General features: G+C 36.9%; 1 protein-coding gene across 2 annotated transcripts; it reads left to right on the forward strand.

Moving 5' to 3' along the window:
- The first annotated feature begins 1,585 nt into the window (after nt 1–1,585).
- On the forward strand, nt 1,586–13,436 carry rem1 (RAS (RAD and GEM)-like GTP-binding 1). 2 transcript variants are annotated; one of them, XM_067431748.1, is made up of 5 exons: nt 1,586–1,969; nt 2,867–3,213; nt 5,827–5,909; nt 8,235–8,442; nt 12,174–13,436. In XM_067431748.1, exons 2-5 carry the CDS (start codon nt 2,886–2,888, stop codon nt 12,449–12,451), a joined length of 897 nt encoding a protein of 298 aa, XP_067287849.1. In that variant the 5' UTR covers nt 1,586–1,969; nt 2,867–2,885; the 3' UTR covers nt 12,452–13,436. The 2 variants fall into 2 exon arrangements, with proteins under 2 accessions (XP_067287849.1, XP_067287850.1); XM_067431749.1 differs by lacking the exon at nt 1,586–1,969 and adding an exon at nt 1,990–2,282.

A 13,436-nucleotide genomic window follows, 5' to 3' on the forward strand; every position in this document is an offset into this window, starting at 1 on the left:
TTTGTGTGGACGCTAGTATAGTTATCGTTATAGTTATCGTCCTTGGTGTGAACAGGCCTTAACATTCAAAACATTTTAAGAGAACTGTCCTATGCTCAGCCATTTATATGATTAAAAATACAGTGAAAACAATATTTTAAAATACTATTACAATTTAACAATCATTTCTAATTTAATGTATTTTAAAATGTAATTTACTGTTTTCTTGTGATGGCAAAGCTGAATTTTCAGCATCATTACTATAAGATTAGTCTTCATTGTCAAATGATCCTTCAGAAATCATTCTAATATGATAATTTAGTACTAAATAAATATTTCTTATTATTATCAATGTTGAAAACCGTTGTGCTCCTGAACTTTTTTGTAAAAATAACAGCATTTATTTGCAGTACAAATCTTTTTAACATTATGCATTTCTTTACTATCACTATTGATCAATTTAATGCATGCTTGATGGAGAAAAGGATACATTTTATTTATTTTTTATCTTACTGAAACCAAACTTTTGAGCAGTAGGTAATGGCAACGTGTTTCATTTACAAAATTGTGATAAAATTAAATAACTACATTTAAATGTTTTTAGTTTTTTCAGAATAATTCTAGACCACCAATTTTCATAGAATACTGTAGCTTATTGCATTAAGTAACACTATTTCTATAGAACTTATTCTACTAACCCTAAACCTAAGACTATCACAATCTACCAATACTTTAATGAAAGATAGTTGACATGTAGTTGCAAATTTAGAATGTCTAAAGTGGACAATATATAAAGGGAAATCTCAAATTATTTTTGTATTTTTTGCGCCTAAATCAGCAACCACAGTCTGAATTTCTGAAGAAGATGCTCATTGTTTTCGTCCCTGTTGCTTCCCATGTCAGGGAACTCGATGTTGGAGTTTGGTACCAGTCAGCAATCGAATGTTATTGCAGTTAATGACACTTTAAAGTGTCAGTCCTCAAAGTATGTGAGTGCTTCATTATACGACTATATACGACTATTTATCTTGCAAATGGAGCATTTCAAAGCCATTTTGCGAACATTTAAACGGTAGTTTTGTGACATTGATGTAATTGACCAAAGTGTGGGAACAAGGCTTGCTCTGTAAACAGTTATGGATTTCAGCACCCCAGTGTACGGGCGACTGGTTTGATTACTTTTGTTGTTTCAGTTGGAAATGATTCAGCTAAGCCACAGAGAATTAAAAATTCCTGGTAAAAAACAACAACAGTGTGATCTAAGCAGGGGATAAACCTTCTATTTCACTGTTGCTAGGATTCAGGACTTTTTTGTCCATCCACCAGTGCTGGAATGCTTTTTCTAATAAATACAACTTATTTTTGGAACAAAAACAAAAATACTAAATAGATGCAATAAAATTACAACATTTGTTATCCAATTGCATAAGCACCAAGAAAAGAAACAGCTGTGGATGTTTGTCTCCTAAGAAAAATAAATGCAATGTGTGTGGTTTCACGTTGCATGACTTCCCAGTGATGACATTAAATCAAGATGCTTTTACATCAAAGCAACTGGACTAATGAGAACCTTCTGATAACTTATGATATCTCAGCTCGGCTTTAAGCAGGAAATGACAGAACATCGACGTCATGGAGATGGAGTGGGACGGTGCTAAAAAAGGCACATTATAACATTTCGTGGCCCTGGACGATGTTGAAAGACGCTCAGCGAGGACCCACGAGACTTACAGTCGAGGGCCCATTTGTTGAGCTATGTTTATGGATCATGTGAGTAATATAAACAGAAAGCACGTTTCTCCGCTCCGCGCGCTCTGAGCTCGAGTTGAGTTGGCAACAGGAGTCCACCTGTGTTTAATCACAAAGACACGATACATGCAACTTCACACCGATCCGGTGCTTGAGGGCTGGCTCTCAAAGTCTCCAGGTGGAAGGATGAACTGAGAAGTCGCGCTTTGGACTCCTAAAACTTGCGTGTGGTGAGATAAAGGTGAGTGAAAGGTCATAGATGTGAACTCGCAGATGTTTTTCCGAGCGCACGAGCGTTCCATTCCGCGCGCTGCGGGTGATGAGTCTGTGACAGACAGCGCGAGAGAATGACAGAATTGTTTCATTCCGCTCTTAAATTTTTAAAACCGTTGTGGAACTCAGCGGGCTGTTGCCATGACTGCAGCGGTGTAGCGTTTCTCTGCAACCGGTGCCTCAAACTCCACTGCGCGCAAACTGATTGATTCACTTTCAACTTCATTCTGTGGATTGATGTGAAACAATACGATTTAAAACATTCGTTTACGGACATGGTTGTGAGTATACTTTACATTCTAAAGATGTTTGAAATTTAGTCAAATGCATGAATATACAGAGGACACCGGGGCTAGCTAATTTAAAGAGTCAAAAGTCCAATTGCTTGATTTTACAGTCAGTGGTTTGGCATGTTGTTTTAAAACACTTAGTTTGCTTAATTATGATGATTAAACTAAACTTTAACTATAATTGTTCCTATCCTAGTGAGGAAATAATATTGTTCTCATATATAGGGCAAGTTGTCACAAAGCGTTTAGCGTTTAATTTTTAAATATTTGTTTCAATAATAGATAAATTGCTCAATAACTTTTTGCCAAGCATTTTAAGTCATATTTAAGTTACAAATATTTGGTCTATTTTTGTTGTTGAAAAGTTAGTATATAGACAGACCGAAATTCTATGAAAAGTGTGAACTAGCCCGGGTATCTTCAACACTAGTTAAAAGTTCTTACTGAGTTACATCTCAGGAAGGTGTCTATGATGCAGTGCAGTGAATCAAAAGTATTGGCAACTGTAACAGACTATGCTCAGACTGTTTATTTTCCTATCATAATAATGTCACTTTTTTATTTTTTTTGATCAGGCATACCTATGTTTATAAGATGACACTCAACACACAGAAAGAGGGAAAAGAACCATTGAGGAGAAGAGCAAGCACTCCCATCCCATCCTCTCGACAAGCGAGACGGGGAGATAGAGACCCCTCGACTGACCCCTATCACCCTCCGCTCGCCCAGTCAGCCTCTTACCACCCAGGAGACAAGAGCATCCACTCACGGGCCAGCTGGTCTTCAGACTCGGAGTCGGACAGCTCTGGAGCTGAGTGTCTTTATCGTGTGGTTTTGTTGGGGGATCACGGCGTGGGGAAATCAAGCCTTGCCAACATTTTTGCTGGAATACAAGAGAAGGATGTCCACAAACACATTGAAGGTATAAAATCTAAAATATTATGTTTTTTGTTCATGTCTACATGTCAAATCAGTTTAGTTGATTAATAAGGCACAGTTCGATTCCTTCGATTCATCAACTGTTATTGTTTAACCATAAATATAGCATTGACACACTACTGTAAATGGCATTTCATCACCTAAACCTTGACTAAACTGTAAGGTCTGCCTGATTGATTGCACTCTCAAATTGTCACTCGTCACCATTGATCCTGAAACATTAATTGTATGACAATATTGATTAATACATCAGTCAGGGCAAACAGTAAATACAGTATATTGATTTGTGTATCAGCTGTTGTCTAGAGCATTGCTGCTTGTTTTATGCCTCTAAGTGCAGACGTGTTGTAAATGTTTCACTTTTAAACTATATAGAATCATTTCACTGTGATTTGCTGGAATATGTGCATTGCTTATAACAGGACAACACATGACTGGTATAAAGTCAGCACAGTTGTCGTTTGTCCCATTTTTCCAGTCCTGTCCATCTCTTTTTGTCCCAAGGGTGTGGGACAATCTATTTTGACTGACACAAAACTGGTCCATCAGAGACCTATGTAAAAAACGAACAGTTATGAATCTAATATTCAGCACACACATTTCTGTCTCCCTAATTTACTTGAACTATATGCAAAATGCCTTCAGTAAAGCATTAGACGTGTGTCTGTGCGTGGCGATCTGTTGACCTACATGTTGTTTTTTGTCTAATGGCATATGACCCTATGTCTCGTGGCTGTTTTGGCTTTGACCTGAGCAGAACATCATCCTGTAAATAATCTCATTGATAGGCGGAGGTGTATATTGGTTCTTGTATCACTGGAGACATTTACACCTCTGCATGACCCTAAAGAATTTTTTTTTTTTGCATGTTATTAATACATGAAAATCAATGATCTCTTATGCTCAGCAAGGGTGCATTTGTTTGAAATGCTTTAGAAAAAATATATGTAATATTGTGAAATATAATTTTAAAAGAGCTGTTTTGTATTTTAATACTTAAAAATGTGATTTATTTCCGTGATGGTAAAGCTGAATTTTTAGCATCATTACTTCAGTCTTCAGTGTCACATGATCCTTCAGAAATCATGATGATTTGCTACTGAAGAAACATTATTTATTTAATTTTTTGTTTACAGGATTCATTAATGAACAGCATTTATATGAAACAGAGATCATTTGTAACATTATAAATCTTAACTGTCATAAATTGAATGTGCTTGCTGAATAGTATTGATTTCTTTAAAAAACATTACTGACCAAAACATTTGAATATATTATGTTCTGTTAATCTATTGTTTATAAGAAGTTATTACAATTTACAAATTCATTTGAGATATAAAATGTTACTGTCAGTTTTCTATCACACTAGCTTGTGTAAAAGCTTCTATAAAAACTCTTTGGTTCTAACTGGCTTTCTTTGAGTGGCATGTCATTTTGAATGCTTTGTAATTGCATTGCACTAGCATACACCTTTGTTAGCACAGTATTATCATTTGTATGGATTAAATGTGCTTTGGCTCTTGGCAGTTGAGGCCATATTTTTCTGTAGGGCATGTCTGGATTATATTTTAGATTTGGCCTTAACATTTAGATGTTAACTGACATGAAGTTTTAAGACCTTGAAGTTGAGTAAGGACACTGTTATTCTTTACCGTGAATCCATGGTCCAAGCCATGGCTAAGTGCTATACATCTTGTAGAGGTCTCAAAAAAGTGACAGAGTAGATTTAAAGTGGAAAAATGAGACAAGGTCTGTATCAACCTAGACTGGAGCAAAGTGTGTTTTATCTTCTTGTCAAACTAGCTATGCAATCAGTTTATCAGACACGGCTCAGTGATTTTTTTTCCACCATTCCACTTCACTTGCATTTTTCACGCTAGTGATTATAACAAAGCACCGTTCAAATATACTGCACACAAACGCATTAATGGCAGCTATTTGTTCAATAAATACCATTTTTCTTTTACCTTGTGTACAATTGTTTTTTAAATGTTCAAGGTAAAAAAGTTTTTACAAAAGGAAATATTAACGTTTTTAGGAAGTCACACCACATCTTGTCATTAAAGTTGCCTGATATTTATTTGCTTATTGACTTTGACATGCAGTCATAAGTGTCTTTAGGAAAGCTCTATGATATTTCATGTTGAAATTGTTTCTGTATGTTGGTTGGATCGCGTCTTTGATTTGTGGCCAGAAGTTTTTAAAATATTAATATGCATTGGAGCACTTTTAAGAAATTGTAGATTATGCCAAACTGCTTTCTTCTTTTAAAGATTTTAACCCTTTATTAAACTTAAACCCTTAGTTTGTTTATTATTAAATCAGGATTGTTGTATCACCCCTTTTTGACTTAGTGTCTTGGGTCTCATTACTAACTAACTAACATAAACAAAGATTAATAAGTGCTTTAATAGTTCATGTTAGCTAATACATTAAATAATGTCAACAATTGAGACCTTGACCTAGTTGTTTGTAGCGTCTATCCTTAGTTGCCAATGCTGTTTTTGATGTATTGAAAGTTATGTTTTGTGTTAGTGCTAAAGATGGACAAAGTATTATGTGCTAAACAGACTTAAAATTTTTAATGTTTTGATAGAGGATACATATGAGAGAAGCCTTACAGTGGATGGGGAGGAGACCACCCTAGTTGTGATGGACACGTGGGAAACCGAAAAACAGGTATGCAAACTTCATACATAATCAACCTCATACTCGATGAATTATCAGATTTAAATGAAGAAAAATCTGAATGCATTTCATCTTCAAAAGGTTGCATGTGTCAGCTGTGAGTATTTGCTTTGTAGACGCAAGTCTCGCATACAGGGCCTCGATGCGCTTTGTGCAACGCTGTGGAAATAACATGGCCTCTCACTGCTAGTGGCTAAACTCCATTGAGCGATGCCCTGCAGTGAGCAAGCATCATACAGCCGGCCCCTGCTGCTGACCACACAGCCAAGTACACTGATAGCTCTAGGGCCTAATTACACCGCTATTGATGACTCGCCTCTGTGAGCGCTGTCTGGCAACTCGGCTTTGCTGGACTCAAGAATTGTTTACAGAGATAATAATTCTGTAAATATTACAATCCCCAGCATTTTCTCGACACAAAGCATTGAATTGTTTGTTGTTTATCCCTCAGTACATCATGCGCAAGTGTTTAAAGGGATAGTTCATCCTAAAATGAAAACTGACATATTGTTTAATCACCCTCATGCCATTCCAAAACTCCAAGACTCTTTCAATATAATGAAGTTGAATGAGGACTGGGATTGAAGATCAAAAAGCAACATTAAATGGGTCATCGGATGCAAATTCACTTTTATATGGTGTTTGCATATAAATGTGTCTTTGCAGTGTGTGGACACAACCTCCCTACAATGATAAAAATCCATTCACTTAAAAAGCACTCTCAATATTCAAGTCGTTTTGTTTACAGAGCAATATGATGTCATATTGCTCATACTCCGCCCACAACCGCTGAAAGACTTTCCCATATTGGCGTATTTCTGCCCTCAGCCAGTTTTGCACTGTCTACTAAGACAGCACTTCATGTCTACACGTCCCACGGAAGCGAGGGGTGGGGTGAGCAGTAGCTCATTGTCATTTAAAGAGACATACACCGAAACAGGTTGCTATGAACAGAGCAAACATTGGGTGTGTTTACATGCACGTTCTTAAACTAATTATCCCTAATAAGCCGACAATAAACATGGTCATGTAAACGCGGTAACCCGTTTTCTTTTTTATCGGAGTAAAGTCATAAACGCCATAAGCATATACCGGTCAGGAGAGGTAGTTTTTTGCCTCTTACCCTGATTTTGCACTGCATGTAAACACATTAACCTGCTTTCTGTCGGCTTATTTAAGTGCGCATGTGTGATAAGTGACAAAAACGCCTACTCAGAGCAGATTTAAATGCATCCAAACAGAGCGAGCTAGCATTTTGCATGAAATAAGGACATATATTACAAACGCAGACTCTTTTAAGACCCAGAAAACTTCTAAGGGATAACTGCATGAGGGATAATATGAGCGGCAAATCTCCTGCTGACACAGTGCAACGCTTTATTTAACATCACAACTGACTAACATTTGAAAAACTCAGAGTCAGATATGGACATTATTATTTTTGACGTCACTACAAGGAAATATCCCGGTTTATTAATAAAGTCATGTAAACCCAGTTTACTTGCATTTTCAATTTACTTACTTTCAATAAGCTGATATTTGTAAGTTCTCTGCTTACAGGCGTGCATGTAAATGTACCCATTGAGGATTTTTAACCAAAGTATGTTACAGACTTTAAAGACCCTAAAGAATCATACCAACTTGTGGAAAATGGCCATAAGATGACACCTTTAAAACACTATAGTGATCCAGCTATTATTTATCCAGCAATTAAGTCTATTAAAGTGGACTGTGTTAACACTACGTTTTGGGTGCGCGCATGCGTGCATGTGTGTTTTTATGTATGCTCGCTAAGGCTGAAATTATTGGATTGATTATATCAATTAAAACAATAATATTGCAAAATATTATTACATTGAGTTTTCTATTTGAATTTGTTTAAAAATGTAATGTATTCCTGTGATGGCAAAGCTGAATTTTCAGCATCATTACTTCAGTCTTCATTGTCACATGATTCTGAAATCATTCTAACGTGCTGATTTGGTCCTCAAGAAATCAGTATTGAAATCAGTTGTGCTGCTTCATATTTTTGTGGAGACTGTTACATTTTGATTTGATTAATGAATAAATTTAAAATATTAATCTTTTGTAAGTTTTTAATGGTAATGCAGCTTCAGAACACTTGAAATGATGTGGCCTATATTTGGCATATGGACCATTTTTACTATACGCTATTTAAGTTTGAAAGCCTGCCTCCATTCATTGTCATTGTATTGAAAAAATCACCAGTAAAAAAATCTTTTGTGTTCCATTTATGAAAGTGACAGGTTTTATTCTACTATCCTTTTAAAGTGTTTAACTTTGTTGATCTCCTAGGAGGAAGATGAGAAGTGGGTGCAGGATTACTGCATGCAGGTGGGCAATGCTTACATCATTGTTTACTCCATCACCGACCGCAGCAGCTTCGAGAGCGCATCGGAGTTACGAATCCAGCTGCGGCGCATCCGGCAGGCTGAAAACATTCCCATCATCCTTGTGGGCAACAAAAGTGACTTGGTGCGCTCTCGAGAGGTGGCAGTGGAAGGTGAGGACTGTTTGATTTGTAGCATTCACACAGACACATCATAGTGGGATGTTATGCACTACCAAAGCAGGGTGTGGTTTTGGAGTGGTGTGGGTTGATTCAATGTATACTTCTATTCAGCAAGGATGCATTAAAACCATCAAAAGTAACAGCGACATTTATAATGTAACAAAAGATGTCTACTTCAAATAATGACATTCTTTTGAAATAAAGAATGATGGTTTCCACACATTAAGCAGCACAATTGTTTTCAACATGGATAATATTAAATCTAATATGCACCAAATCAGCATATTAGAATGATTTCTGAAGGATCATCTTTGCCATTACAGGAATAAATTACATTTTAAAATATATACAAACAGAAAATAACTATTTAAAATGTGCAATATTTCACAATAACACTGTTTTAATGTATTTTGATATATGCAGCCTTGGTGATCATAAGTGATTTTTTTCATTTATTTGTTTTTACATAAAAAATCTTACCAACCCCAAACTTTTGAATGGTAGTATTTGTCACAGTAGCTACGTTTACATGGACACTTTTTGTTTCAATCGGAATAAAATCATAGTGTTTACATGAACACTAAATAAAGTGATCAGGTTAATGTGTGCATTTATATGTCACAAACTTCAAATCTGATTTGATCTTTTGACGAGCACATTGCACAAATATACAGAGTTTCCCCGCTTTTGCCTCATACTAACCATTATCCTGCTATCACTTCTTTTTTTGTTTTAAAATGCAGACTTAATATTTATCTATTTCGGGTCCTGATTAGGAGACAACGAGCACATGAAGCTTTTTGCCGTGCTGCTTAAATTTATTAAGCAGTAAAAACGCCACTTGCCACGGCCAAAACAAAGGCATCTGTGGATGAGAGTCTGAAGCAAGGACTGCTGGTACGACATTTTCCTGCAGAACTTCACAGACGATAAGTAGAATGTTAATTTTAGAATGACACAACAGTCATTTAAGACATGTGCATCATACGTCATTAAGCCATTTCTACGTCATTGCACATGTGCAGAACTTTCCAGTTTTGGTTTTCAATCCAATCAGCTTTTTACATATCCAATTAAACAGACTAGAAATGGTTTAAACGACCCCTTACAATCCGAAAGAAAATTTAAATCGGATTTGGCCAATTCATTCCAATAGATGTAACTTTTTTTTCGACTGTGCAACTAGTCCAATTTCACAACGGATTATTAGGATCCATGTAAATGCAGCTATAGTGTAACCCCTGAAGCACAATTGTTTGACAAAGCAGATGCATAAGCCTTAAAGGAATAGTTTATCCAAAAATGAAAATCATATCTTACTCTTAAGCCATCTTATCTGTATATGACTTTTTTAGCCAAACACAACCAGAGTTATATTAAACAATATCCTGGCTCTTCCCAGCTTTGTAATGGTATTGAAGCTACAAAAAGTGCATTCATCCATCATAAACGTAATCTATATGACATCAGTGGGTTAATAAATGCCTTCTGAAGTGTTACGATTGGTTTTTGTAAGAAAAATATCCATTTATAACAGTGAACTTGACAATGTTACAAAAATAAAACAAAACTCAGCGTATACTTGCGTCACAGAGATGAGAACTATATCTATATAAATCTTAAAATGTCAAGTGATTGTTAATTAATTCACATGGAAAACAATAGTCTCAGATAATGTAATCCGTATAAAACGTGCATAGGCACTTCGCATATCCACTGCGGGGATGACAAATCCGCATCATCGACTTAACAGAAAGCATTATCAATAAATTAACAAAATGTTAAGAGATTCTCCTTCTGTTTATTCACAAATCATAATCATTACGTCCAGAGACACGAGAGCTCAGAGTGGCTCACATGCACGAGTCAGCACAGACCAGAACCATATCAGACACATTTTATTTCTGCACAGAATGCTGTATTTCAAAGCGATATGGAGGAGATTATGATGAGAAACGGTAAGAGATTAGGAGTAAACTGCGGCTTTACCGAGCTGAAAGGCTCTAGTCAAACTGTGATATAATCAAAATGCTATAGGCTGGGATCTGCTTGAAATGTCCCACCACATTGAATAATGCTGCGCATTTCAAGGCACTTCAGTGGGCCTTTAAAGCAGCACCGGGTAACTTTTGTGATGATACATCGACTTACAATAGGTTGAATGACACGTCTGCCATAGCTTGACAGGGTCTGTATCGTTTTTAATCGTACTTTTAAACTTCGGGTTTCGGGTAGTAACCCGAGAACAAAAAGAACTACAAAATTCGACTGCTTTACGGCATATACGTCACTTCCACCAACACCCACACTTCCTTAAATTTGGACGTGCGAGCCGGATCGTCGGATAATATAGTAAGGTCCGAAGCAGCACAGACAAATAAGAAAGAAAAGGTTTAGTTGGAGGAAAGCAATAAGAGGAGACAAAAAAGTGATGGGATTAAAGGCAGGACGAGGATCAACACTGGACCAGCGTTTGCTCGTTGGCGTGAGCTGAAGGAGGCGTACCCGACCGATGCTGTCATGCTTATTATGGTGATTACCTACCACTCAAACATTGAATTGAAGTATCATATAGATTCTGTAAAACGGTAACCAATAGACTACTATAATGACACTGGCTTGTAGACGTGAGCATCGCGATTATTTGCCGTTTGAAAAAAATAAAACCCATGAAATTATATTCATATGACATGCTGAAACATATGCCACTGACTGTACCTGGGATGAAGACATTTCACACGCGACGCCAGAAGAACACCTGCATGTGAACTCCTCCTGCAGTGTTCAGGGTAACTGTTAGTGCTGCACCAACCCGCGGGCCGCTTTTATTAAGTTATTTGGTCCGCCCCGCACCACTGTACATATTTTAACAACCCGCCCCGCACCCGCGACCATTAAATAGACATACGGGGTCCGCGGGTTATGAGACGACTCGCTCATGACTAGTTCAGGGCTATCAGGGTTGTCATGTCAACAAATGCACGCGCGATGGCATCCCCTGTTGTAGGATAACAGAGCTTACAACAGTAGTTGAGGACATTATTTTTTCCCCAACTGTAGGGGGACCCCGAGAGCAAAAGTTACTAAGTGTTGCTTTAAATGAACGACTGCTGGGCGACTAGAAAAATCTTTAGTCGAGGACAGCCCTACATTTTAGATTTCTAATTCTTGACTGAAGTTTGGTTATGCTCTATCCTCTGTGCTTCCGTATTTGTCAGTTCTCACCTAATTTAACGCCTACGTCTATCTATGCCTACATCACACATCAGGTTAAAGGTCACCCTTCCGCCCATAACTTGACTCTCTTGTAAACGAGTGTAAGGCCATTGCTGGAACCCAGTGATTATAGTTTGTAAAGTTTTAAAAATGTATATTTTTCTTACAAAGACCCATCGCTTCGCTTAAGAAGGCGTTTATTAACCCACTGGAGTTGGGTGTATGGAGTGCTTTTATGGTGGATGAATGCGCTTTTTGGAGCTTCAAAAACTCTGGCACTATTCAATGCCATTACAAAACATTGAAGAGCCAGGATCTTATTTAATATAACTGATTTTGAAAGAAGCAAGTCATATACACTGGCTTGAGGGTGAGTCAATTATAGGATTTTTTACTTTTTGGGTGAACTATTCCTTTAAGGGTTGCCATGATGTGATGTGATGTAATGTAATAAGTATTATGGGGTCAAGCCAAAGGTTTCACACAGCCCTGGTGTTCTGTGGCAGAGGGTCGAGCTTGTGCCGTGATGTTCGACTGCAAGTTCATTGAAACCTCCGCCTCTCTCCACCACAATGTTCATGAGCTCTTTGAGGGCATTGTGAGGCAGATCCGACTGCGGCAAGACAGCAAAGAGATCAATGAGCGCCGACGGTCTGTCTACAAGCGAAAAGAGAGCATCACCAAGAAGGCCAGACGCTTCCTGGATCGACTGGTGGCCAAGAACAACAAGAAGATGGCCCTGAAAGTGCGCTCCAAGTCCTGCCATGACCTCGCCGTGCTGTGAACCCACAGATCACTCTCATTCCTTGAACTTTGGGTTTCTTTGTTTTCTGTTCAAAAAGAGGATTTGACTTTCTGACAAGTCCACATTTAAAGCTGAACATTCATTCACATTTTTTGTTTTTGTTTGTTTATTCCTGAATTCAAGTCGAATATTTGTATTAAAAACCTTTTTACTGATTCCCTTGAAGACCTTGAGGTTCTGCTCATTGTTCTGTCCTATAGATCAAAATGTTCATAGTCGTTTGAATTAAACCAAAGGTTTATTACTGTATATCACAAATTAAGTGGACTGTTTTTTTATGAAAAAATGCTGTTTTCAACTAAACATTTGTTTTCAATGTTTGCCTTATCAGACTGAATAGACAACAGTTAGAAATAATCAACAAGCAATATTTATTATTCATTGTTGATAATGTTTTCTTAAATTGAAAATTCACCTTGTTTTTTCTACCAGAGGATGTATTTTGTATACACAGAAAGTCATTTGCTATGAGATAAGTTAAAGGAGAGACAGCTGAGACCAATGCTTTTTTTCCCTTACAAGTTTATTCCAATAAAGCAAAAAATATTTGGGACATGTCAATCATCATTTAAAAAGGGCATGTGAATATCCTCCATAAGCCTTTTGCAGTTTATTTGAATGAGGTAGTTGGTCAGTAAACCCAGTTGGTCAGTAAACATTATAAAGGTGTCAGATATTTTGTGGGAATTTATACAACAAAATTAATAATGGTTTACCGGCTATTTCTATCTAAATGTTTTGTGGGTATTTTGTTTTTTCCTCTTTTTTTTTTGCACTGGATATAGAGCGGGAAAATGTTTTTGTACAACTTGATTATGTTGGTTTGTAAATATTTATTTTCCAGAATTTGTATAATAATAAATGGCTATGAATGTAAATACAATTTATTAGCATGAATGCAGACATAATAACTTTCAATGTTTTTTTTGTTTTTTATTAAATCTCAATCTCTGTTTTGACTGTC

Source organism: Pseudorasbora parva, chromosome 22 (genome assembly GCF_024679245.1).
Source record: "Pseudorasbora parva isolate DD20220531a chromosome 22, ASM2467924v1, whole genome shotgun sequence".
NCBI lineage: Eukaryota > Metazoa > Chordata > Actinopteri > Cypriniformes > Gobionidae > Pseudorasbora > Pseudorasbora parva.